The following is a 27,960-nucleotide window of genomic DNA, read 5'->3' as shown; positions in this document are numbered from 1 at the left end:
ACACTGCATGCATTAACCTTTCCAAACCGGTTCTGTGTAATGTAATGTATGCGCCTGATGTGCAGTGCACCAGCATGCTTTGCTTTCATCCCTTTGATCTCACACACTGAACACACACGCACGCGCACGCTTGCCTCCTCCCCCCTGTTCTCTGCGCGTGCGTGCGTGTGTGAGTGCGTCTGTGCGGTACAACATCAACAGAATGAGCCCTCCTCGTTTACTGTCAGAAATAAAACAAACCCTTTACGATCCAAAGTAATTAATTTTGTACCTAAGTATTGAGTGCGTTTCAACCTAAATCCTACAGTCGCCTTATCTGGACTAAACTCCGCGGTTTAAAGTGGTAAGAGGCATTTTCCGATTTCTTGAAATTAGATTGTGCAAATGCAACAGTGCTAGGCCGCAGTGTTATAATCGAGAATGCATTTATTTCTCTGGACGTTAATACTCAAACAGACATGAGACATGTTTGTTGCATTTTAAGGCAGCTTGGTTCCAGAAACAAACAACTACAAGTCTTTCAACCTAACATGTTTAACAGCAACGTACGCTTCCGCAAAAGTTGGCTATCAATAATAAAGGCAGGGCAGCAAAACACTAGAGTGATCAGGAAAGAATGTTGACTGTTTTGAGACGAAGAAAATTTGACCATGACTAAAAAAACGAACCATAACACAAATGTATTATTATGGCTTGCTATAGGGTCTCCCCATCGTGGCACGTGCATTGGTAAGCCAATAAAGCTGCATCCATGTGGGTCTTTGTTAATGTACTGTGCATGAGACCAGTGGTGATGGAGTGCTCTATGGTCGACTGTGTTTGCATGGGTAAACAATCCCTTTAATGACAAATCAAAACGAGCAGTCGGACTCGGTGCAAACCGTTTTGATTCAGTATTTGTAAAGACATTTTAGGCATCTTCAGATTAAACCTCAAGCCTTCATTTCAGTTCATGAAGTCCATGCACATGTATCTGAGCCTTCATATCTTGTGACAGTAAATGTCTTCTCACTGGTTTTACAATTGCTGCCATAAAAGTTTTTACGATGCATCTTGAAAGAAAGTCGTACAAGTGAAAGTTAACCTACAGTAACAGTATGAGAAATGAGGAAGAGTTTGTGAACAGACATTGGTCAGTTTACAAGACCAGTGGTGTTGGTAAATTACAGTAACAACATTTTAAGAACTGGCCAGCACATACAAACAAGTAAAAACTAGTCCAGACATACTTTAATCACAAATCACAAATGCCACACAGCAGCATGTTGATCTACACCAAAAGACTGCAACAGCTTTTTCCCCTCGGGCTGTAATTTGTCCTGCACACCTGGTAAAACTAGGCCGCAGTCTTATTTTCGAAAATGCATTTATTTCTTTGGCTGTTAATACTCTACCAGACATGATGTTGGTTTCAGTCTTTCAACCTACTTTTTTTTGGTGCCATTTGAGCTTTATTGACAATAAACCAAATGTGACTTTACTTGGGTTTTACCATGGTATTATTTAAGTGTTTTGACTCATGGAAAATTCATGTAAATATTCCATGGTATATTAATGAATTCAGAAGCCAGCGCAAGTGTTCCATTCTCTCTGGATCTGTTTAAACAGGATTACTAACAAACTTATATGTGTAACGTGCCCTGGGCTCATAAATATTGTCATATGGACTCTTATTTTGAAGTTATTTTCTGTGCCCATTGTCCCTATGTTCTCTTCCTGTGTTTAGTTCCTGTTTGCCTTGTTGCCTTGTTTGTCTCCGTAGTTACCCTCATTAGTTTCCATGGTAACTTATCATCTACACCTGTTTATCATTAGCCATTGTGTTCCCTCTGTGTTTATACCCCTGAGTTTCAGTTGTCTTTTGTCGGTTGATGTTCTTGTAAGCTGTCTCTCTTTGTAAGATGTTGCGTTCCTGGTTTCCCTTGTCTGGATTATGTCTCTTGTTCCCCTGTTTGGATTTTGTTCCTGTCTCTGTTTTGGATTATCTTTGATTTTTTTTTTAATAAACTGTTGCTGCACTTGGATTCTTACCTCTCCTCATCCCTGCTTAAAGGCACAATATGTAAGATTTTTGGATTAAAATATCCATAAACCATGGAAACAACTTTATTTTGCAGAAACCATGTAAACACCAAAGACGCTTTAATATATTATGCGTTTTATTAGACAGGTGAGCAACTGTTTGGATACATTCATTGACAGAAAACTGATCATTGTTATATAGCTTACACAGTTAGGCCCCGTCCACACGGAGACGTGTTTAACGTTAGCTGTATACGTAAAAATGTTGTACCGTATCAGCGTTTCGTCCACACGGATCCAGCGTTTTGGGAGCATGAAACCGATATTTTTTGAAACCGGGCCCCAGAGTGGATAAATCTGAAAGCGACACCCTTGCATTTTCGTGTGTACAGCCAATCTGTATATTTTGTGAAACGGTGATGTCATCACACCACGTCCTGCGCGGGGCGAGACTAGAAGGAATACAATTACGGGCACTGGGCACATCAATACTGCGTTGTTTAATTACTATATTTGCATTATTGTAAGAGAAGGGTTAGGGTAGGTGTAGGTGTAGGCGTTAATAAAACACATCTGTTAAGTAGCACATTTATTTATTGTAATTTTATTGTGAGATTTTGCCTCACCTCCGACTGTTGCTGTACCCCTTCAAGCCACAAGTCTTCTCCGTTTTTAGTGTATTTCTGTGGCAGAATTACAGCGCCACATACTGGCCTGGCATGTATACTACATCGTTTTGAGTCGTTTTCATGCCCTTGTGTGTACGCAGATATTTCTTGAAACGAGGGGGAAAAAAAGATCGGATAGGGAAAGCTCTGGCTTCGTGTGGACGGGGCCTTAATCTTATTATAAAAGCTCTACAAAATTAAGGCATCATCAAGCTACGCCTTTGTTTTGAATAAGCAGCCTTTAGCGGTGACATATTGTGGCTTTAAATAAGTGACAATGTGATCTAATTAGATGCGTTGAATACATCATGTGCAAGCATGAAAAAAAGTTTTGCATTTTTAATTTGTCAAATGTAGTTCGTTTTCCACAAAGAAAATGTACATACTGTGCGCACGCAGCGTTCAATTCACACTGAATGTTGCAGAAATAGTATGGTATTATTGCAAACATCTGAGCTTTGAACTACCTGTGATGATCAACAGTAAACAAAGATATATAGAATAATTCATTAATCTAATTAATCTGTAATAAACATTAAGAGAAATTGACATACAACAGACATTGTAAACTTAAATTATTCTGTATAATGAAATTGGCATTCATAATATCTTGTAATCAACATCCTGGATGTTTCATTCTGACTTTTAGGATGGAAGTGTACACCAAATGTAGTCCTGAGCAAAAGTCTGGGCTTAGTATGATTTTTTTTTTTTAAGAATTTGAGAAAATAATACTTTTATTCAGTAAGGATTGATGATATTGATCAAAAGTGACAGTAAAGACATGTATAGTGTTACAAAGATTTTTGTTTTTAAATAAATCATTTTCTTTTCATCAAAAAATCGCGTTTTCCACAAAAATATTAAGTAGCACGACTTTGATAATGGATATTTCTTGAGCAAATGAGAATCATTTTTGAAGGATCATGTGACACTGGAGTAATGATGCTGAAAATTCAGCTTTGCCATCACAGGAATAAATTAAAATTTAAAACAAAACAGTTATTTTAAATCGTAATAATATTTCTCATTTGTAATTTTGATCAAATTAATGCAGCCTATGAGCATAAGTGGCTTATTTCAAAACATGAAATCTTAGTGTAAAGTGAATAATTATATGATTATATCTTTTTTTGGTCACAACACAGTCTTACAATGTGTTTGGAGCTTATTGTTGTGATTTTGTTTTTCTGCAGGTATCTAAAGTGTAACCATTTGAGACAGGGGAAGGGTGGATTTGGAATGGCTGGAGGAAGAAGAGGAGCGAACAGAACGACATATTGTCGTTCTCCGCTGAGCAGTGAGACAGGCTCCGTTGGCAATGGCAACCATTCCACCAGCTCACCTGTGACGGGTGTGAGGTCACGGACCAGGTGAGGCTAATTCTACTCATAATAAACTGATGTTCTGTTGCTATGGTAACATCCTTCTACTATGTAACCCACCAATTTCAAATCTGTGTGGTCACCAGGAATGGGTCCGGAACAGGAATGTCCAGCCCTCCTTTGGCCACTCAGACGGTGGTGCCACTAAAGCACTGTAAGATTCCGGAACTCTCCATGGACCGGAACGTCCTGTTTGAGCTCCACCTGTTTGTGTGCCATCTTACAGCACTATTTGTGCATTACGTCAACATCTACAAAACCGTGTGGTGGTACCCCCCTTCACACCCCCCCTCACACACCTCTCTGGTGAGTCACACCTCACGGCTTAAAATTAAACTCAACAGAAGCATTCAATCTTATTTTTTCACAAAGTGAATTTCTTTTGTCTTTTTTCAGAACTTCCACCTCATTGACTATAATATGTTGGTGTTCACCATCATAGTTCTGGCACGCAGGCTAATTGCTGCCATTGTAAAAGAGGTAATGTGCATTATTTTTAAGATCTGTATGTCATTTTAATAGGTATAAAAATGAACGAGTAGTGTATCTTAAATTTTTTCCTTTCTTTCTACGTTCCAAAGGCATCACAAAGTGGGAAGCTGTCCTTCCCACACTCTGTCTTCCTGGTGACGGCTCGTTTTGCCGTCCTGACTCTTGCTGGATGGAGTCTGTGCCGGTCACTCATTTATCTCTTCAAAACATATTCCGTACTTAGCCTGCTCTTCCTCTGCTATCCGTAAGTATTAATTTGCACATGCACTGCTATTGATTCTAATGTATTTTTAAGGTGCGGTCACATTTACATTTAAGAATCCATGTAGTCTTGAATTTCTTGTGAAGGTAAAAGATTTCCCCAAGTGCATTTGACATCAGGTTCAAGTTGGTCACACGGATAGATAGATGGATGGATGGATGGATGGATGGATGGATGGATAGATTTTTTTATGCGATGTGGAAAATGTGGACAGAATTGCAGAATCCATTCATAAAGATGGAATATACTGCAGAATGTCTCAGAATTTGAGTAGGTCAATACACTTAAAGGGACAGTTCACCCAAAAATGAAAATTCTGTCATCATTTACTCACCCTAATGTCGTTCCACACTCGTAAGACTTTGATTCATATGGATTAGTTTTACGATCTCTTTATGAACTTTTTGAAGCGTGAAAGTGGTAGTTTCTTAGACTGTCAATGGAGGGACAGAAATCTTTCATTAAAAATATCTTCATTTTTGTTCCAAAGAGGAATGACCAATCTAACCATTAAAGCAGTCCAGAAAAACTAAAATAGAATAAACTATATAAAATAAAATTAAAAAATCAGATTTCATAGGGCCCTAAATTTAATTGGAAAATTAAATTGCAAGCACTGCAAAAATTGATGTTCTTCCTCAGGATTTTTGTTTTCCAGTAAAATTCAAAACATCCTTACATCAAGATACATTTAATGACATGCAAAATGAAGAAATTAAGATAATTTTCTGAGAAATGTAACAAAATTAAGTGAGTTTATGCTTAAAACAGGAACAAATGTCATTGGATATGAACATTACTTACATTTGAATGAAGTTGATTTTTATGAACCCATTGTCAGATATTTGTTCTTGTTTTAATCATAAAATCACTTTCACAACATTACAAGATTTCTTATCTCAAACTTAAAGCTATTTTTGTCAAATTAATTAAAAAGTTATGCAGATCGGTTGGAAATTGTATTTTCAAACTTTTAAGTGTCACTAATATAACTCATTGTGTGCTTAGGCATTTACATTTAGAGAACATATTGATGTGTTATGTAACCTTCAATTTATTCCTAAAATTTTCTTTAATTGGTTTTAAAAAGGTCTTAAATGTACCTTATATAAAACCTGCAGAAACCCCATAGATGGATAGATAGATAGATGGATAGGTAGGTAGGTAGGTAGGTAGGTAGATTTACTATCAGGATTTACAGTCATGGCTATCTCTTAGTGCTATTTTAATGTTTCAACATGCTTCTCTATTTTCCCCCCTCAGGTTTGGAATGTACATCCCTTTCTTCCGCCTCAGCTGTGATTTCCGCAGGGCTGGATCCATGTCCCCGTTAAGCGGCATGAGTTCTAAAGAGGTGGGCGGGGCTGCTTTGGGGCGTGGGGGACGGGACTATCTATCCGTCCTGAAGGAAACATGGAAACAGCACACCAGTCAGCTGTACAGTGCTCAGCCCATGCCCACCCACGCCTGCTGTCTCTCTCCTGACCTCATCCGCAAAGAAGTGGAGTACCTGAAGATGGACTTCAACTGGAGGATGAAGGAGGTGTTGGTTAGCTCCATGCTAAGTGCCTACTATGTAGCGTTCGTACCTGTTTGGTTCGTCAAGGTGAGTGCATCAACATGTGTTCTTTTGTACACTCATGCTCATATGCATAAACAAATACAATTTGTGAACTGAGAACAGGTTTTGTTCATGAGGGATACAGGTGATTTCATATGTAATCAGTACATTCAGATCAGATTTGCCTAAGTCTGTGGTTCACAAACCTTTTACAGTGATATACCCCCTGAGGCATTTAACATCCTTCTGTGTAGGGCTGCACGATATGAGGAAAAGCTGCGATGTGCGATAACATTGTTTAATATTGCGATGACGATATGACTTGCAATAAATATTCAAATGTGAATGTTAGCTATACTGTTCCTTTGTCTTAGTGCTTTAATAGGTCGTGTTCAGTGTTGGGCAGTAACGGAATACATGTACCTACATTACGTATTCAGAATACCTAATATGAGTAACTGTATTCCGTTACAGTTACAATTTAAATAGTTGATATTTAGAATACAGTTACATTGTTGAAATCAATGGATTACATTTACGATACTTCTGTTTCATGAGTTTATTTACTCTCTAAATAAATTAAGGCAACTCAATACATTTCTCTGAAGCCCCAATATGAAAACGAAAAAATGCACGGTTTGCGTGATCAGTCACAATGGAGTCGGAAGAGGAGCAGCGGGAGCTAGAGGTAGAGATGGAGCCAGAACAACAGAGCCAGGGCAAGAAAGCGTTTCTATCTTGGAAATTCAAACAGCATTTCATATTAAAGAAAGTGAAGGGAGAATGAAATATAACACTGCAGTGCAACTGTGCATTGGCGCGGTGGTTGGGGGTGGCGGCTACACATGCACGCACGCCTATATATATTTTTTATATAGCCTATATTATATATATAAATTCGTTATATATATATTATTCGTTTTTATTTTTTATTTTCAAAATGTAGGCTATTTAATTGAGATTGAGGTGTGTGTGTATATATATATATATATATATATATATATATATATATATATATATATATATATATATATATATATATATATATATATATATATATATATATATATATATATATATATATATATATATATATATATGGCTCAAACATGCATGTTTATTTTAGTAGGCCTAGTTCCGTCAGTGAAACAACATAGCCTACTACAGCCTGTAAAACATTTAAATAAATATCTGTAAATAATGGAAATATAAATAATATAAGTTAAATATTAGTTAGAGAATTTTTTTTTTTATCTCCCCACAGACGTGTGTCATATGCCTCTTTGCGCTGAAAGGGATGACACGAGCAGGAAAGAAGCATCGTTTTCTAATATCTTCATATTTTCTCCTGATGTTCCAAAACTGATACTTGTAGTAAAATGTGAAGAACGAAATTATCTTCCGCAGGGTCAAGAACTTAGGCTTTAATTGTTTGATTATGCGCTGTGAGAGAAAGCGAAACAAAAAATCTCCGGCATGTATGAAATACGCTATACACATAAACTTGACCAAGTCTAATAGCAAGCACAAACTGTGTTAAAGGGATAGTTCACCCAAAAATGAAAATTCTGTCATCATTTACTCACCCTCAAGTTGTTCCAAACCTGTATGAGTTTCTTTGTTCTGCTGAACACAAACGAAGATATTTTGAAGAATGTTAATAACAAAGCAGAGAGAGCAACCATTGACTACCATAGTATTTTTTTCCCCTACTATGGTTGTCAATGGTTGCTCTATCTGCTTGGTTATAAAACATTCTTCTAAATATCTTCTTTTGTGTTCAGCAGAACAAAGAAACTCATACAGGTTTGGAACAACTTGGGGGTGAGTAAATGATGACAGAATTTTCATTTTTTAGGTGAACTATCCCATTAATAAATACATTTTTAAATAAAATCTGTCCTACTCCGTTTTCTACTTTACCACAGTAAATGATGTAAATATAGCCCACTCCTAAATAAATCAAACAGGGAAGAAACGTTTAATCCCCTGTAAGAGATGTAAATGAGGATTTGTGAAAATAAATAAGAGATTCCTTGTCCAGTAGAATAAAATGGAGTAAGCCTATTGTTAAATTCGTGGAAAATCGTGTGACTAGATCGCAAAACGCAAGTAAACTTAAAGCCTTCCTCTCTCGTTCGGCATGAATCCATATGTTTCCATGGCTGTGATGTAACATTTAATTGCGAACCTATTATTTATTTTGTAAATAAAGCTTTGTGCTTCACTCGTGTCATAATATTCACGTAAAACAGCATTCACATACAAAAAAAAACGTGTTTTGGCCGACCACCGCCGGTGCTACCTGCTTAGTTGACGTGCAACTTTACATTCTCCTATGTGCTGATTTACTAGCCCAAGAGCCGTTGGCCCCGTTTGACGTTAGCTAAATATTTTATAATATATGTTAGTAAGCAGGATTTGATGGCCGCATTCCTACACTTATAAAATGCAATTCAATGTGGAAGTAATCCAAGTATTCAGAATACGTTACTCAGATTGGCGCATATAATAAACTGTTTTCCCTTATTCATCGTGTCAGGCTGTCTGTTGCGATATGTTTATCGCGCAAGTTCATATCGCGATGACGATGAAAATTTGATGTATCATTCAGCCCTACTTCTGTGTACTCCCTCTCTTCTTGACCTTTTCCATTAAAGTCCACCTGTAGTCAATCATTTTATCCCTTAAAACTAATCTTTGATCACCAAAATTACATTTAAATGTTTTCTTCCTGTGAAAATAATTTATTCATGTCTTATAATAGCTTGAATTTAACTCTACACCCTTGCTTCATTTAGTATATGTCTACCATGAATATGCAAATTAGCCCCGCCACCACTCACATCAATTCAGAGATCCACTCGCTCAACTTTATTGTAGTAAACGCTGCACAATGGCAAGTGGAAATACTGGTTTAATTCAGCCATATATGTTTGAACTAGAAACTGATTCAGAAGAAGAATTGGAAAAGTGAATTATACAGGCTTGTCTACACATAAAGGTTAATAATATGATTACCCTTTGGCTTGACTACGTTATTAAACAGCTAATAATGTGTTGCTAATGCTACACAAACCATGTTCCCATTCGCCATCTCAGAGTCAGACCGCATCCTTCAAAAATCAACATCCTTTAAGGGGTAATGAATTGAGAAATCAACTTTTCATTCAGCCTTTGATATATAAAAGTTCATTGTGATATAAGAATATCCTGTAAGTTTCTGAGCTGAAAACTTCCTTGTTAGTCAAAGAAAAGCTTTTATAGATACCAGGCCCAACAAATGCTCGATCTCAGAATGTGCCAGCCTGTGACATCTGAGTGTGGTGAAGCACCGCCTCTGCAGAAGAAGATCAACTCCTACTTCATCACTGCCTGTTTAGCCCCGCCCAAAGATTCACGTATATAACATAGGCCTAGTGTTAAACCAGATCGAGCTACCAAGCAATAAACATGCCGTTGAGGATTACAAAATATTGAGCAGTGCCTGGGCTCGACAGTAATGCAACATGTATGTAACTGTGTTCATTATAATGCCTGATCTGAAATGTTCTTTGTCTGTGTGTCAGTAAATCAAACCAGTGACTAAACGTCAACTTGCGTTGTTTCTAGTATGATGAAAATAATCTGTTATTTAACGGTGATTAAATTCTATAAAGAAAGTGATCAAAGAAAGCTCCCTTTGCAATGGTTTGAGCAGCGCATACTGAACCTGTCAATCAAACAGGAGAGTTTATCAGTGACGCGTTTATCAGTGACTCCCGTTTTATTCAACGAATCTCTAAACTATATCTTTTTTGCACTGTTAGTGAAAATGAAAGCATTCGTTAGTGTACAGAAACTGAGTTGCTATGACGAGATCACTGCTTTCATGTGCTCAAGATGTGTGTGATCGGCCACAATGATCTTAATATAATGCCATAGACCTAAATATAATGCCATAGATCTAAATGTAATGCAACACTTTTCACGATTAGTTAACCATGGGAGCTGTAATAGTAAAAACGCGCTAAAAGAGAGAGTAATTCTATTTCAAATGGAAAGACGTTAGCCAATCACAGCAGTGGGTGTTTACACTGAAGTCTCACACCGGACACGCCCCTTAAACAGAGCATTCAGAGCAGAAAGCTAAAATCAGGGTAGGAAAATGCCTTTTATTTATAAATTATAAACATTTTTGATGTAAAAAGCATTAAAATTATAAGTGCACCCCAGGAAACAACAAAACAACGCAGTTCATGACCCCTTTAAAAATGCTTTGAACAACTTAGAAGAACGCCAGTGGAGAAATGCATTTAGTTCATCATAACATTGTAATATACGTCATACAGTATACTATATAATAAATATACGCTATATTGCTAAATGTACCTGATTTTTTTTCATATCAACAGAAAAATATACCGGGATAGCCTGGCTTTTCTTGAGACCCCCCTGCTTTGCAGCATAGTAATGATGATATGCTAAAGCCCGCCCGCACGTTAACGTGATTGGCTACATGTTTGTGACTTAGAGAACGGGTGATTTCAAACCAAGTTTTTGAGACTGTCTTTGGTTCACTGCAGTTGTAAAGAGAAAATACTCAGTAATGGTTTTGACTGATGGATTTGCACATCATTTTCTTGAAGCATATTAAAAACACTGCATAGACATATAAACAACATTAAAAACTTGATTTCCACCACAGGGGGTCTTTAAGGGACAATATTTTCTCCCTTAAAGGGTTAGTTCACCCAAAAATGAAAATTATGTCATTAATGACTCACACTCATGTCGTTCCACACCCGTAAGATCTCCATTCATTTTCGGAACACAGTTTAAGATATTTTAGATTTAGTCAGAGAGCTTTCTGTCCCTCTTTTGAAAATGTATGTACGGTAGCCTATACTGTCCATGTCCAGAAAGCTAATGAAAACATCATCAAAGTAGTCCGTGTGACATCAGTGGGTTAGTTAGAATTTTTTGAAGCATCGAAAATACATTTTGGTCCAAAAATAACAAAAACTACCACTTTATTCAGCATTGTCAATCCGCGTTCACGACTCCGCAGTGACGCTGCTGATGTAAGACACTGCTGACGTGTTATCTTGTGCGCCAGAGCTTCCATAGCTTGAATACAGCGTGCGTCCACGCGCGTCTCCCTCAGACTGTAAACGAAGCTCGGGCGCAGCAGATAACACGTCAGCAGTGTCACTGCGGAGTCGTGAACGTGGATTGACAACAAGAGAAGACCATGCTGAATAAAGTTGTAGTTTTTGTTATTTTTGGACTAAAATGTATTTTCGATGCTTCAAAAAATTCTAACTAACCCACTGATGTCACATGGACTACTTTGATGATGTTTTTGTTACCTTTCTGGACATGGACAGTATAGGCTACCATACATACATTTTCAATGGAGGGACAGAAAGCTCTCAGACTAAATCTAAAATATCTTAAACTGTGTTCCGAAGATGAACGGAGATCTTACGGGTGTGGAACGACATGAGGGTGAGTCATTAATGACACAATTTTCATTTTTGGGTGAACTAACCCTTTAAATAGATTTTTCAGGACATGTTTACCTCTATAAATACCTTCTATCAAATAAATAATGTTTTAAATATCAAATGTTCATTAGAGAAACATGCAATGATGGTAAAACGAGATGCAATTTTGTTCACGTACCCCCTCTGTCACCTCACGTACCCCCAGGCTACAGGTGCCCCATTTTGGGAACCACTGGCCTAAGGGGAAAACATAATTCTTCCTATTTAAACCAGCACATGCAAATTCATTTTCCAGGTATTATTTTTCTATGTGCCCTGCCCTCAATGCAAAACTTTGGTTTTAGCATCATGGGTTCTGTTGAATACCTCTGGATGTAGTTTGTGTGAACTTCTGTCAACATGTTCTTTGAAGAAAAGTTTTTTTTTATGCTTATAATGCTTATTGCTTATAAATACTATACCATCCAAAGGTTTTGGGAAGTAAGATCTTTTACTGTTCTAATGCTCAGCAAGGCTGCATTTATTTGATAAAAAATACAGTTAAAACAGTAAAATTGTGATTTTATTTTATTACAATTTACAAATTATATTTTAAAATGTCATTTATTCCTGTGATGGCAAAGCTGAATTTTCAGATGTTATTACTCCTATCTTCAGTGTCACATGATTCTTCATAAGTTATTCTAAGCTCAAGAAACATTTCTTATTATCATCAATGTTGAAAACTGTTTTGCTGATTATTGTTTTTATGTATTTTGAAAGAATGATAAGTAGAAAGTTCAAAAGAACCGCATACATTTTAAAGAGATATATTTTGTAACATTATTAATGTTTTACTGTTGCTTTTATCAGTTTAATGTGTAATTGCTAAATAAAAGTATTTATAAAAAGAAAAAAGCATTTTAATATTTCAATACATACTTAAAGGAATATTACAGGTTTGGAGTACTCTGGGGGAATATATAGCACAACACATTTTGTCTTAAAGGGCTAGTTCACCAACAAATTTAAATTCTGTCATAATTTACTCACCCTTAAGTTGTTCCAAATCTGTATGAATTTGTTTCTTCTGCTAAACACAAAAGAAGATATTTTGAAGAATGTTGGTAACCAGACAGTTGATGGACCCCATTGATATCCATTGTATGGAGAGAGAAAAAAATATTATGGATGTCTTCTTTTGTGTTCAGCAGAAGAAACAAATTCATACAGGTTTGGAACAACTTGAAGGTGAATTTGAGGCTGAGTTTCATTTTTAGGTAAAGTATCCCTTTAATCCTGAAGATTTTGTGTGAATTGTTTTACATTCCTACACATTTGACAATTTTTTTTCTCTGTTTTTTATAGAGCACACAGTATGTAGATAAACGCTGGTCCTGTGAGCTGTTCATCCTGGTGTCCGTCAGTACTTCTGTCATTCTGATGCGGCACCTACTGCCTCCCCGTTACTGCGACCTGCTCCACAAAGCTGCCGCGCATCTGGGCTGCTGGCAGAAGGTGGACCCCTCCCTCTGCTCGAACGTCCTCCAACACATGTACGTCTGACCTGGGATCACTGCTAGGGTCGTAGAAATGTCAAAAGTTTAGGTTGTGTTCGAGTTTTTTGTGTCTTTGCTGGATTTTGGTAAATATAATTTTAGTGCTAAAATGTCAGTAGCAGGTGCTGAATGATTCCAAATGCTTTTAAATAAAGAGCCTAATTTTAGTGAAGTACTCAGTTCTTGTTCACAGTCTGATTTGCACTTACCCGTAAAAGATTGCCATTGTGTTGCATGTTTCAACATGTTCACTTGATCTCGGGTGTTGCCATCAACAACAGATTTATTTATAGCACATTAAATTAATTTTAAAAAAAAATAAAAACATGAACATGCACTGGTTTTCAAAAAGTACACCTAGAACATATTTATCTAGCTATTTTTGTTACATTTTGATTTGACGTTTTCCTAAATTAAATGTTCTCATTAAAAAAAATGTTTTAATGATTTTTCTGGGTTTTGCATATTATATTATTAAATTGTGCTAAAAAGCTTTGTGACAATGTTTTTGTTTGTAGACTGTAACCTTTTTTTTTTTCCTCTCTCTCTTTTCTACAGATGGACAGAAGAGTACATGTGGCCGCAGGGAGTTTTGGTCAAACACAGTAAAAATGTTTATAAGGCCATGGGCCATTATAACGTAGCAGTTCCCTCAGATGTCTCACATTATCGTTTCTATGTAAGTATAAACTGTAGCCAAACTCTGAAACAGAAAGTGCTTTGTTTTTGCTGTTGGCTGACTCTTCAGAATGAATATAAATGTTATTAGAAATATTATTACAAAGGATGCATTATGTATTCTTCATGGGAATAATATTGCAATAACCACTGTTCCCCTTCTTTTTCTCTCTCTCTCTCCTAACAGTTTTTCTTCAACAAACCTCTTCGAATATTGAACATTCTCATAATCTTGGAAGGTGCAATGATATTTTACCAGCTATATTCACTGATGTGTTCAGAGAAATGGCATCAGACAATATCATTAGCTCTAATATTATTCAGTAATTATTATGCCTTTTTCAAACTGCTCAGAGACAGAATAGTTCTGGGAAAAGCGTATTCGTATTCAGCCAGTGCCTCGAATCAGAAAGTCAGCTAGACAAACATAAATTATTGTCAGTCATCACAGATTAGCAGAAAACATGCATGAGAGCTGTTTATTTTTTCTACAAGTGCATTTTTTTGTCTGTTTATGTTCTGACTTGCCATGAAATAAAAAGGAAACATATTTTTGTATAAAATCTGTTTCTCTGAAGTTTTTTATTGTTATTAATTAATGCACCACTTTTTACATGACTGTCATAATCATCTGACATAATCAAACACAAACGTGTTTCTAGAATTTAGATATTTTCCTTTATTTTGAAACGAATACCCTTTGAAATCACCACAATCGCCTTTAGATGGCGACAAACATGTCAATTTCGGTCAACGGTTGACTCTAAAGAAATTCATTATAGAGTAATTTATTTTTGTGGTAAAATGGCATATTAAAACACGTCGAATAAATAGCCAGCTGTGTGGTTGAGGTTTTAATATTTAGGCTCAGTCTGTCTCTTTAAACGGGAGTTTAGCTCAAATCTTATTGTGAAAATGTTTTCCTACTATGGCGAAGGCTTAACTCATGAATAGTAATTTTGCTATTTTGACTTCCCTATTGTTGTTGAGGCCCGGCTCTTGAATATTAATTAGCTAGTCGCGACGTTTCTTTAATGCCTTCCAATAGCGAAAGCGCATTCATGAATATTAATAACCAAGCTTGCTTCGCCATAGTACGAGTCGCAGAATCGCGGTCGGGAAGTAAGGAGAGATCCCTCTGGAAACAGCACGCACTTGTTATCGGCTTTTAAAACGGTCCGTGTATAAATCATACGTTATTGGAATGGAAAAACCAACACGGGCGTCTTAAATTTGCGTTGGAAAGCTCAAAGAGCCCCATCATTATCCGCCAGCCGGTGAGTAAATCGTTTTGTTTATGACGATGTGCGCATCGTGCCTCATGGGGCATCCTGTGCAAATCCTTTCAATTCTATGTAAAACCTCTTCCCCGAATGAGAATGCATTAGATCTTACATTGATAAACAGATCAAGTCATAAGGTAAAATTGTATAAATGCAAAGAAAAATAGACCCTCGCGTAATGTTAAAGGCGTAATGTAACATCATAAAGTGCTAAATAAAGAGATTTTGACCCAGATTGTTCAGCGCTCACTGGTAATGAATAATCCATCACCTGAATGGCTATTATAATACAGAATATATAATATACAATTATGTACAATTCACATATTCATCATTCATTATATATAGATTTATTTTTAATAGAATCTAATTTATTAATTTAAATTGAATTATTTGGAATCCAGCATTAATGTGGGCAGTAACATACAAATTGCTCAGAAATGTATTTATTGTTTTTATTCCCAGACCGCATACAGAATATTTTCAGAATATTGCTTATATTTTCAAAAAGGTCAGTGATCTTCTTACAGCTGCCATGTTACGGTTGAATTGATGCCAGAGTGCAAGAAACCTAACCCAAGTGCATTGTTTTCAAGCTTTTCTCAGAAATTGCAACTATAGTTGCAATTTCTGAGAAAAGCTTGAAAACAATGTATTTCTTTACACAGGGTGAGAACCTGAACAGGAGAAATTACAAAGAGGCTTACTTTATCCATTAGTACCAATCCCAAGTTTTGGAGGAGGTTGAAACAACCCCACAAAGTTAGGATGTATTTCTTGATAGATACATTTACCAAGGCTATGTCTGATATTGTTAATTGGCTTCATAAAGTCAGACAAATAATTGAATTTTCCATTCTATCTTTAACAGCTCATGGTCAGACATTAATAATTGCTGCATAACCTATGACTATTTAGCACAGACTGTCATTGACCTGCTGTAATGATTGAAATCTTTTCGCTTCAAAGCTGAAATTGATGTTCAGTGACACCAACAGGACTCCCAGGGCATGTGACAAACCTTCATATTTGGGGGGCCCCCCATTATTTAATCTATTTCTGTAGGTGCCCTTATTATTATGTAATGCTCTTGTTTGCCTTCCTACCCATACCAAGGCAGAAAGAGCCTGAACAAGTACACAGTTCTTTATTGGCATCTATGGTTCCATGAAGAACCTTTAACATTCATGAAACATTTCCATTGCAAATGTTTTTTTAAGAGTTCTTCCGATTATTAAAATGTTTTCACACTAGTTGGATGTTCGTTTAACATTTTATTTTTTAATGTTAGCACTTGTTTCAAAATGTTCATAGAACATTCAAAAGTAATGTTCCCATAATGTTTGCAAAATGGAATGTTCCCTTAACGTTCATATAACCTAGAAAGCTGGATGTTTTCAACGTTCAGAGAACATTCAGAAATTGTTTTTATAACATAATGGGAGCATTGGCAAAACGGTCTTAGAACACAGTTTTGTTAGCTGGGTCTATTGCATCGCTGCAGAAAAAGTATTTTAGAACCTTTATTTTTAAAGGGATAGTTCACCTCAAAATGAAAATTAAGTCATAATTTTAACTCACCCTGGTGTTGTTCTAATGTCGTATGCCGTATTTAAAAAAATGTCTTGCTCATTCATATAAGGGCAGTGAATAGCACAAAGCAATCCCATACGACATGTGTCGCATATCCAAAGTGTTCTGGTGTCAGAACTCTGTTTGTCTGATGACAGTCAGAATGACAGTTAAAGGGATAGTTCACCCAAAAATGAAAATTCTGTCATCATTTACTCACCCTCAAGCTGTTCCAAACCTGTATGAGTTTCTTTGTTCTGCTGAACACAAACAAAGATATTTTGAAGAATGTTTGTAACCAAGCAGATAGAGCAACCATTGACTACCATAGTACCCCCCCCCCCCCCCCCCCACTATGGTAGTCAATGGTTGCTCTATCTTGCTAGATCATATTGTTTTTTCTACATCTCTGAAAAGCTCTTGTCTATGTCTCTTAGAAAGTGCCAGTGCCCTAATGGAGGACAAGAGGAAGAAAAGGAGTCCCAAAGTGTCCCTTCCCCATCCCCCTCCTCCACCAATCAACCCTCGAAAGCTCTCCGTTCTCCCGGCGAGTAAGAGCGCCACATTCTCATTGGGTCTGCCCCAGCCCCCCTCTCCCAAACCCAGGGGAAAGTGCAAGAGATCGGTGGGGGCAATGGGTCCATCTAAAGAAGCTCTCGCCGTTCCTGTGATTCCCCCTAAAAACTCAAGGTTTGTGTGCGTGTTCTTCTAAGCAACATATCTCTGATAGTTTGATCTGTGTGTTTTTAAAAAAATGTGCCACAAAATAAAGTCTAGTAGTGATTCTGCTTCTATTTGTACCGATACAGGCCTCACAGAGAGAAGCCCAGAGCTCCTCAGCCCGCCGGACCCAGTCGCGTGTCCCAGTCCTCCTCACCGCTCCAGCACTCATTCCTCACCGACGTCTCTGATGTGAGAGAAATGGAGGGTGGACTGCTCAACCTGCTCAACGACTTTCACTCTGGAAAACTACAGGCTTTCGGTATGACACATGAGCTCTAGGGTTTTATTCAGAAGCTTTAATAGTTTGGGCTGTAATTAGAATCGGTTGGCAGTCTTAATTGTAGGGACATTTTTGAGGAATGCAAAGGTGTGTAAGGGTGGCACATTTACACCACCTAATTCATCAGTGAGTTGATATAGATTTGCTTTACTATCTCAGTTTCTTTGTGTATAACACGGTATGTTTGCAGGTAAGGTGTGCTCCTTTGAGCAACTAGAGCATGTGAGGGAGATGCAGGAACGTCTGGCCCGGCTGCATTTCAGTTTGGACAGTCATGTGGAGGAGCTGTCTGAAGACCAGAGAAAAAACGCTTCGGACCGCAATCTAGAACACCTGCTTTCTAACGTGAGACATTATTTCAACTCATTTTATCATGAAGTCCTTTTACACGTCAGTGAACAGCTCAAGAGTTTTTTTGTTTCTTTTCAGTAAATTCTGCTCCATTCGAACTCATTCACTGTGAGTTTGGGTCACGTATAACACACACAGGGACAACATTTCAGGCCGGGAAATGTCACACCATTCCAGGCCATCCCATACACCCACAACAAAATTTGGAACCATAGAGAACCATATTTTTTATATGGCCATCGCATAAAAAAGGTTTAAATCCTTAGGCTGAGGCCGTGCAAAATGATAAAAGGTTCTCTCTTGAACTGCACCTTCACTTCCCTTTTCCCTTTCATTATCTTAATTTTCCCTGATATATCTCTGTCTCGACCCTCTCCCTTGTGTGTGTTTACTTTTTTGCTACTTTTCTTGTACATGTCACTTCTTCTTGAGCAGGTCTACCATTAGGAACAGAACTGTCCCAAAGTTGTTGCAAAAAAAAAAAAACACATTGTAATTTGTTTGCACAGAATCTAAATTATAAGTATTTATTTATTTTTATCACATTAGAACAATGTGTTGTTGTTTTATCTTAAAATGTCTTAAATATCCAATATTTAACAAAACTATTTCATGCAAATATGTATATATTTTAAATTCTAAATGGCTTAAATGTCAAAATTAGTAAAATAATAAATACACCATGACAATATCTTTATAGAAAAATCATAATACTAAACAAGTTATTGCATTATTACTAATATTTTTTGTGTTGTTGTCTGCCCTAGCTCCCTCCAAACGTCTGCTAAATTACTACTGTAACTTTACAGTAGATAATAATGATGTAATTTAGCATACAGTTTTTTGAATGACGATAGTAATAGCAGTTTTAATACTTAGCTAATGTTACGTTAAAGAAAACAAAACCACAGTAGCCTTTTACAAGTGAAACTGACCTGCATATGAAGCCCTGAAGAGGTCAGAAATTTAGTAAAGTACAGGGGTCTCATTTATAAAGCGTGCGTACGCACAAAACAGGGCTGGAAACGTACGTACGCCAGTTCCCACGCAAAGGTTGTGATCTATAAAAAACAAACTTCACGGGAAAATGTGCGCACCTTTAAGCAAACTTTGAGCCGTGCGTACGCACATTCTGGAGACAAAGGGAATTGGCGACACAGATGGTGAGGTCGTGAACTGAAGTTAGATCGTAGAAAATAAATGTGAGAAGAACGATTATAAGAATGAATGACATTTAATTTTCACTCCATTTCATACGTTATATCCACATTATCATGAAGATTAAATCCAACAGTGTTATTTGTGCCTATTGTTTTAGGCTATATACATCTAGTAAAATCCAAAAGTAATTCAAAATGTATTAAAAAAATACGCACAAACTCTTTTACCAGAGTGAGAAAAATAATGAAGTAAGAACAATTTAAAATTGTTTTCATATTGATATACACATTTACATTAATGTTCCAGTTTCATTAATGGCGATATGCACTGAAATTACATAAAGTCAATACTTAGAATTTAAACAAAAATTATATGAATTTAGATAGATATGTGTGACTTTTGATCACTTTTCCTGTGACACGCTATTTTAATGACAGCAAGGATTAAATATAGGCTAATAGCAATATTTCGTCTTTAAACTAAACTGCAGATCTCATGTTATGACAAAATATGTTTTAGCGAGAACGATGATCAGTGACGCACACTTAATTTGATATCACAGACACTGCATATTCGGTGGTCGAACGGTCCATTATCCAGTTTGAATAGGTCCAATGATAATCTTACTGTACAACCACAGCTGCACGGACACGGAGAGTAAAGACATCTTCACAAAATGATGAAAAATACCACTGTATTTGAAGGATACAACTTGAAGAAAAAATTAAGATTTGCACGTTTCTTTTTTTAAATAGAGTCAGACGATTGTATTAACGCTGCAATAAATAAGTAGCCACAATCTTCTGCTGGCTGTTATTTATAAAGGGATTTTTGCGCAGGTTCTGACGTACACATGGTTTTATAAATCAGAATTTTTTTGTGCGTACGCAAAATCTAGCTTTTGTGCGTACGTACACTTTTAGTAAGGTTTATACGCAAAGTTTTATAAATGAGACCCCAGGTCAGTAAATTTCCCTCAATGCTCCAACTGGCCGCTTCCTCGGGTCCGTCGCACTGATTATTACTCTGTTCGAATCGGTTTGGCTGACGCCCAGAGCTCATGCGAGCTGATTTGTAGCGTTGCCAGTCCAGACTAAGTTCCGTTTCATGATTTATTATCCATTTATTTTCTAATCCTGAATTCGGGAATTATCACTTTAGTGCATTGGGGAAATTATATATAATTAAAAAGGCAATATTATAATTAAAATAATTTATAAAAAAGAAAGAGGGCAACAGCCAGCAGGCCAAATTCACCCGGTGCTTCCGATGGCCAGTCCAGGCCTGGACCCACATTAGTGGAATCTGGATCTAATGGATATGGAACACCAGTCTACTTGTTCTCTCTCCACTATTCAAGAACTCTGAGCGTCTCTCACACACAAATACTCAATGACTGGACACAATAATACCCTGTATCTCAATACAGGCCTGTTGCTGAATCTTGTATTATTATCCAAATCCAAGTGTCGCCATCTGACTGAATTCTTTCATCAGCCTGTGAAGGGCTGGACAGTTACTATTGATAGTATTTGCCTTCTAGCTGTCAGCTCAGTGGTATGTGGTAGAGAGCCCAGAGTGTGTGCGAGAGTACTGTATGTGTGAACTGTTTCATTATGGGTGGTTCACTCAGTATAACCGAGTGTTATGTGACTGAATCTTATAAAAACGAGTTCAGGTTACTTTTTACCTCACTTTTTTACGTAAGCTTGTTTTAGGACTATTAAGGCTTTTGCATTATGACAGTATTTTTTTAAGCACATCTCCATAATGCAATGTTTAAATTTGTCCACAATTCCCGTTATTGATTCTCATTACTGTACTACAGTCTTTTTTAATGTATTATTTTTAATCAGCAATAATTAAAAGCAGCACAACAAATACTACCATGGTATATTTTACAATTTAAATAATACATATTTTAGGGATGCACAATATATCGGCCAGCAAAAAATCCCCGTAAAATTGACGGTAAAAAAACAGCAGCTGTGGTTGCCAGAACTTTACCGTAAAAATTACGGCAGTAACATTTAGGTTTTACGGGACAGCACCATATAATTTTAAGGTTTATACTGTAATAATTACAGTTCAAAAACATTTATTTTACAGTTCAAAACCATACAATTTAAAGGTTTATATTTTGTAATAATTACATGTACACTATAAAAAAATTAACTGAAATAATTTAAAATTACTGTACTATTGAAATTTGAATATCTGTTATGTACCTTTGATATATACTGACAACCACTAATCACAGTGGTGATGAGAACCACGTGATGAATCAAAGCAGCTTTTAGAACACCATCATGGTAACACACATGACATTTTAAAAATGCAATAAACATTAATTTAACAACATTAGATGTAACATTAAACCCTAATGTACATAACTGATTAGAAAAAACGGAGAAGAAACAGTTATTTCAATGAAAATACATCAAATGCGAAGTGTCACGCTGGGAATTCTGGGAATGTCAATTTACGGTTTTTCACTGTAAATTACACAATGACTTGTTCTTTTTCACTTCCAAAAACTGTATTTTTTGTAATTTAACGGTATTTTACTGTAAAATGAAATTAAATGTAAGGTTATATATATTACAGTTATTCACCTTATAGTAGGGAAACTTTCTGTTAACCAATTAACTGTTTTTCACCGTAGCATTTTATTTTATTTTTTTACAGTGTATGTTCATTTTTAATGTTATCATTATCGGCCCAATAAGAAAATTTGGCTGACATATTAAAGCCAATAAATAATGCATTATTCAGCTGAGACATTCGCACTGTTAGCCATGATGTTTTTGAATTGCTTGAAATATGATTGGAATCACTTCAAAAAAAGGAAAATATAGTTAAGTGAAACGTCTGTCCTATTGGCTACATAAAATTATAGATCATTATAATTGTGTGCCAGGGACATGGCTTTTAATGGTGAGACTTTAGTTTTTGTTATCAGGCTCTCAAAAATGATTTACATGTATCGGCCAACATATTGGTTATCGGCTTTCAAATATAAAGAATTAACAGTATCTGCCAAAATGTTCATATCGGTGCATCCCTAACATATTTATTTACAATGTTAAATTAATACAATATTTATCTATTATTGTGTTAATGAAATTGGGAGGGAAAAAATCGTAATAATATTGAAAATAATGCCACAGGGCAAAAATTGTAATGGACCTAAAAAGACTTATTTTTAAGGAAGATATGATTTCTTTCTTTTGATTTTAGAGTAAAATTTGACTTGAGCATTTTTGTGAGATTCAGCCATTTATTATAAAATTGTCCAAGAATTCACAGAATCGTATAGGTGTTTATAACAAGCAAAAATAAAAGCAGAAATTAAATATTTAGGATTTATCAAATTAGTATACTTTGGGTATAGTAGTATAGTATATCTAGGGCATGGTGTAAAGAAGAAAAAGGACAGTATGTACTTCACAAATTAGTTTTTGTCAACATACATACTGCGCCTCATTTCGAAGGCTGCACACATCACCAAGGCAGTCTAACCATTAGATTGCAAAGAAAGAAATTACGGTATTTTACACCTCACAAGGAATAACAGTAAATTTTATTACAGTTACTTTTCATAAAAAAGACGTCCTTGATGACGTATTCAGCCTTCAAACGTGACCTCCGGAAGACTCAGCCTTCGAAATGAGACGGGGAGGCAGGCTGAATTCCAAAAGAACCCATCAGGATTTGTTATAGGTTGAAGTCTGTTGCTATACTGATTCTGTCAGCTCAACTTTATAGATTGGTCTTTTTAAAGCAACAGCAATTATATTGATTTTTTGAATGCATTTCTGTTTTTTTCTCCTCTTATAGCTGGAAGAATTGAGCAGCTCCATGTATCCTACACAGATCCACACTATGGTTTGTATGCGTTGTATGTTGCAAGAGTACTAAAATGCAATCTTTAATGGCTTTTAATCAAGTAAAATATTTTGTGAAAATGTTAAACGGTGGCGTTTTATCCAGAGAGGGTTTGTTTTTGACTGAAAGTCTCAGTGTTCTCAGCGAAGCACTTAGTTTTAGTTTTAGTAAGAGCAGGGATTGTGTTTCTCAAATCACCTTAGATCAGTTGTGTCCTAATGGAAGCTAAATAGATTCATGCATTTCTATGTGCAGAAAGTTTACTGGAGTCAGCATGTTTATATGTAATAGGACCTCCAGAACTTGTACATTAGCTGTACATTAGCAGTGCATATCTCCTTAATGTTGTTCAACCAGACAGAAACTCCACCTTGCGGAAAATCAAGACTTACCTAAGACCTCCAGCACCTGAAGCAGGAAACCAAACACAGCCGACCATCAAATCACTGTGCAGACCAAAGCCCAAGTTGCCATGGCTACAACTCAACTGCAAGTTAATGAGCGCCATCGTCGTGATCCGTGGCTAATGCAATGCTAAGTGACGGCAGCAGCATCAAAGCACGTTCTCCATGTGAATGAAATTCAACAGCAAAAAAGGCACTACTTGTTTTTCCTAAATATTTTAGTCTTATCATTTAAAAATATCAATGATTTTGAGCCAGAAAGACTTTTTTGTTACAGTGTTCAAATTGGGATAAATAGGGTTTGAATGGGTTGATTTCACAGGTTCATTCATTCATTACTGGTAAAGACTGACTTAGTTAAACAAGAACAGACTTCAAAAACCTGAGATCTAGAATTATTAGATCGACAATGACAGAAGTGAAGGAGAAGATTAACATTTACATTATCAGTCAATCAGCACATACACAATGGATTTTGTAGTGGGTCGGTGTTCTCTGGAATTATGTTGTAAATGGCTGTGGAGTAGCTATAAACTCGCTCAGGACTGCTTGAGATCATTGATCTTAGTGCCTCTTCTCAGTGTCTAGATTACATTGATTGTTTTACCGCAAGGTCTTCATGGGACTCCAAATGATGGAACCGAGTCTTTTTGTAGATGCTTGTAAATTAAAATTGAAGTACAGTTATTTCAAATAATATGTCATATGCCATGTTTGTAAACTAGACTTTTAAATAGCTATGTTGATATAGGAACATTTAGTATGAAGTTGTTATTCTATATGGAACTGATGGAAATGTACAGTATTTGTGTGTTTGTTATCTTCATAAACTACACTGAAAACAATGGGATCAGGCATTTCAAATTTCAGGTTGTAACAAAGTTGAGATCCAGTACTATTTGGATAATTCTAGAATTAGAGAGGAGTTGGGAATTCCTCCGTTTCTTCATGGAGCACAAGATTGTATTTGAAACTTGTAGATTTGCAGTCTCCAAAGCACAAAAGCAGTGCAGTAACAAGGTCTGCAGTGGATGTGGACCAAAACTGCTGTGAAACATGTTACATAGTCCATAATATGTAGTACAAGCTCACGAACTACAACCCCCTATAAAAAGCCAGTCTTCCCATTTAACACCAGTTTCACTTCTAAAACATCAGCACTACAAATGAAAAGGTTTAGGGAAAAACAAAAGATACACCCGTTTGATATATATATATATTTCATAATGCAGTAACTTCACTTCACAGCTGACCTCTGCCTACCTCCAACTATTTCAATAGAGAACCAGTACTGTTGCATTTAATGGGAAGTCTGTTTATATTGATATAAGGTTGATTCATGGCAGGAATCTGATCCTGCATCTGCATGTACAGACTGTTTTCTCTTCCCTCATTGCCTGAGTCTAAAGCATTTTAAAGAATCATTTAAAAATGACATTTGTATTCTTTCTGTGAATTTAAATTATTTCCAAAAGAAAATATCTGTGCGCTTTGCTTTTTTTGCCCATGTCTTATCAATGCATAGAAACTATTTTCTATTTGTGTGCTTTAAGGAATAAAAACTTAATGCAACAATCAACTCACTTTGACTTTGGACTTACTTGTGCAATTATTGGTCATCAAGTAATAGGTAGTGTAAGCAGTTTGATGAATTAAAACAGAAACACAAGAAATGCAATTTTGTGTGAAGCATTTTGATTGTAGAGAAAGGGAAAACATTTAGAAACACCTGAAATATATTTCATTTGCTAGTTTAGAAGCATGAAACATGGCAAAATGCCATTATTTGCACAATCTAAAGTGTTAGGGATTTTTTTTATTCACCTCTATTTTCACTAAATTGTGCTAAAGGGGGTTTTAAATTGGGGGTTCAATACTGTATCCAAAATATTAAAAAACGTATAGGAATCACCATATTACCTCTCCCAAACAGCGGATGGCGCTCGTGAGCTGCAATCCAGTCTGATCCTCGGTGTGTGGGGAAGAAATACTCAAACAGCGGCGCTATGAACGAACAGAAATTGATCAAGATATTAACTCAATTCCAGGTACTATTATTATTATTATTTTGATTCGGTTTCTAAAGTCAATGTGCACATGTTTTACAAATAATTTATTTAATCGTCTGTTGAATGAGTAACTAGGCAAGTTAATTTTTGTTTACAGTCGTTAATCGACATTTTTGGAACAGGAGTGAGGACACACTTGTCCTTTTTTCAATCAATAACGTTACATTAAAAACTGTATTAGATCACAAACGAAGTTTGCATCTCTTTAAATTAAAATTTGAACAGTAAAAGTTCGCAAAATATATGTTTGTGCTTTATAAAAAAAAACACGAGCAGAGTTTTAGTTGATCTTCGTTTAGTCCCAGTATGAGGAAAGTACAGCTAAACTTGTGTATCGTGTTCTCCAGGCTCAGTGTCACGGTTATGTGATGAGGCAAGGTCTGAGTTTGGTTCAGACTCAGTTTGAGGACATCGTGCGAGAGATTGATGGAGGATTGGATCACCTGCAGTGGAGAGGAAACATCATTCCCAAACCTCACTTTACTGACACTGTAAACTGCTCTGTCATTACTCATTTCTCTTGTTTAAAAACAACATGCCTTCGTTTTCACTTGTAATATTTTCTGATGTCTTCTTGTTTGTGTAATTTACTATCAAAAACATCTCATCTGATTACGGTATTCATACATGCCAGTTAGTATCAATATTCACGTCATTGCATAATGATATGTATAATGTAATCTATAGGAAAGCCTGTTGCTGCAGTATGAACGCTCCAGGTTTCAGTGCCATGGCCATCAGGATGACTCTGAAAGTGAACAGAAGATAGAAAATGAGGACCGTGAGAAATCTCTCCCACAGTCTGAAATCCAGGTACCGGAGAGAGACGAAGCTCCTGAAATGGCCAGCAGAGACACTTCCACACCAGTGGACAAGAGAGGAGAGAATGTAGTCGGACAAAACCTGACACATGATTCTACTACACTTTGCAGTGCTGCGATTTCAGATGTTAGCCACAGCAGCTTATTTCAGACAGGTGCTATGAGAAGAGATTTGGCAAAAAAGGATACAAAGATTCTATACATTTTTTTTTTTTTTAAACGGCTTGAATTTGTGTTTTTTGTTTTTGGCAGGACCGAGTTTGCGTTCAGTTTTGAAAGACACCGCACACACTCCTGACTCTCTGAAGCAGCAGCGGAGCACTTTGGCTATGGAGCTGCTGTGGATCCAGCAAGCCATCAGTAGCAGAAAGAAAGTGAGAAAAGTTAATCATTTTTAACATAATTTTTTAATATATATGTTTTAGTCTATTAAGAAAATGTATCTGCTCTGCTCCTTTGCAGTATCTCACCCTCAAGCAGAGAATGAATGTGTCACACTGAAACACTGGAGCGGACCAACATTTTAAGAGATGTAACATTTACAGCGCAGGATGTTTAAGAATTGTTGTAAATCATGTTTATTTATTTGTTTTGTCCATAAATGTGTCTGTGGTAAAGAAGAGATTGTATTTTTGTACAAATGACATTTCAGAAATAAATATAACTTGCACTTGGTATTGAGATTTCTTTTTCTGAATCACAGTAAGCCACTACTGTTTAATTAATGGACCACTATCCAAGTTTTTGGATAAAACTTGTACACTAAAGCAGGGGTTGGGCGACCCCCAGGGGTCCTCTAAAAGGTTCTAAGGGGTCCCCAGAAAATTTCAGAGAATAAATAGACAAAGTAAAAATGGTTCATGTCTACCGAACATACGAACTGTTTAATTTCCAAATGTTTCTCTCTTTTCTTGCCATATATATACTTTCCAGTATTGTATATGTTTGCTTTGTATCTTTCTAGTGAGTTTTTCTCACTATAGTCCTTTATCTTGCTCACTGGGGTTTTAAGGCGGTATTCTTAATGCAGTTCGTAAGCTGCTTACATACATTTATTGTGAAAGTTGCTTACACAAATAATTTTTAATTGAAAATGTTCTTCTTCAGTATATCCAATTTAAGTTTGGAAAAAATAATGTCACACTTACTATTTATCTAAAAGTAAATGTTTTTTCATACATATATAGATGGATTTTAGGAAAGGGGTCCCTCATAAAATGTTAATCATATTTGGGGGTCCTTGGTATCATAAAGTTTGAAAACCCCTGCACTAAAGTACTAAATATGTACAATATGTTATCTATAAGTAGTAT

General features: G+C 36.3%; 3 protein-coding genes across 3 annotated transcripts; all 3 read left to right on the top strand.

Annotated features, from left to right (window-relative positions):
* The first annotated feature begins 140 nt into the window (after positions 1-140).
* On the top strand, positions 141-14,676 carry tmem39b (transmembrane protein 39B). Its single transcript, XM_079842000.1, has 9 exons — positions 141-343; positions 3,887-4,063; positions 4,162-4,381; positions 4,472-4,555; positions 4,657-4,811; positions 6,093-6,435; positions 13,227-13,414; positions 13,976-14,096; positions 14,283-14,676. The coding sequence occupies exons 2-9, from the start codon at positions 3,933-3,935 to the stop codon at positions 14,514-14,516; spliced, it is 1,476 nt and encodes a 491-aa protein (XP_079698126.1). The 5' UTR covers positions 141-343; positions 3,887-3,932; the 3' UTR covers positions 14,517-14,676.
* A 510-nt stretch (positions 14,677-15,186) lies between these two features.
* On the top strand, positions 15,187-25,344 carry ccdc28b (coiled-coil domain containing 28B). The gene is made up of 6 exons (XM_079841999.1): positions 15,187-15,372; positions 17,388-17,640; positions 17,760-17,932; positions 18,144-18,298; positions 23,306-23,328; positions 23,711-25,344. Exons 2-6 carry the CDS (start codon positions 17,405-17,407, stop codon positions 23,763-23,765), a joined length of 642 nt encoding a protein of 213 aa, XP_079698125.1. The 5' UTR covers positions 15,187-15,372; positions 17,388-17,404; the 3' UTR covers positions 23,766-25,344.
* Positions 25,345-25,725: 381 nt separating this feature from the next.
* Positions 25,726-27,322, top strand: iqcc (IQ motif containing C). Its single transcript, XM_079842436.1, has 5 exons — positions 25,726-25,805; positions 26,174-26,317; positions 26,514-26,802; positions 26,900-27,021; positions 27,110-27,322. The coding sequence occupies exons 1-5, from the start codon at positions 25,764-25,766 to the stop codon at positions 27,146-27,148; spliced, it is 636 nt and encodes a 211-aa protein (XP_079698562.1). The 5' UTR covers positions 25,726-25,763; the 3' UTR covers positions 27,149-27,322.
* The last annotated feature ends 638 nt before the right edge of the window (positions 27,323-27,960 follow it).

This window comes from Gobio gobio (assembly GCF_949357685.1).
Source record: "Gobio gobio genome assembly, chromosome: 18".
NCBI classification, from domain to species: domain Eukaryota; kingdom Metazoa; phylum Chordata; class Actinopteri; order Cypriniformes; family Gobionidae; genus Gobio; species Gobio gobio.
Note: the sequence above shows the minus strand (reverse complement) of the source record. Positions and strands in the feature narration are given on the sequence as shown.

What these genes read in the sequence shown, in the direction of transcription:
- tmem39b (XM_079842000.1), top strand. Translation starts at nt 3,933, where the DNA reads ATGGCTGGAGGAAGAAGAGGAGCGAACAGAACGACATATTGTCGTTCT. An exon ending in TCGAACGTCCTCCAACACAT is followed by an intron (nt 13,415 to 13,975) that starts GTACGTCTGACC and finishes TCTTTTCTACAG; the next exon opens with ATGGACAGAAGAGTACATGT. An exon ending in TCTCACATTATCGTTTCTAT is followed by an intron (nt 14,097 to 14,282) that starts GTAAGTATAAAC and finishes CTCTCCTAACAG; the next exon opens with TTTTTCTTCAACAAACCTCT.
- ccdc28b (XM_079841999.1), top strand. Translation starts at nt 17,405, where the DNA reads ATGGAGGACAAGAGGAAGAAAAGGAGTCCCAAAGTGTCCCTTCCCCAT. An exon ending in ATTCCCCCTAAAAACTCAAG is followed by an intron (nt 17,641 to 17,759) that starts GTTTGTGTGCGT and finishes GTACCGATACAG; the next exon opens with GCCTCACAGAGAGAAGCCCA. An exon ending in TAGAACACCTGCTTTCTAAC is followed by an intron (nt 18,299 to 23,305) that starts GTGAGACATTAT and finishes CTCCTCTTATAG; the next exon opens with CTGGAAGAATTGAGCAGCTC.
- iqcc (XM_079842436.1), top strand. Translation starts at nt 25,764, where the DNA reads ATGAACGAACAGAAATTGATCAAGATATTAACTCAATTCCAG. An exon ending in AGATATTAACTCAATTCCAG is followed by an intron (nt 25,806 to 26,173) that starts GTACTATTATTA and finishes CGTGTTCTCCAG; the next exon opens with GCTCAGTGTCACGGTTATGT. An exon ending in AACCTCACTTTACTGACACT is followed by an intron (nt 26,318 to 26,513) that starts GTAAACTGCTCT and finishes TGTAATCTATAG; the next exon opens with GAAAGCCTGTTGCTGCAGTA.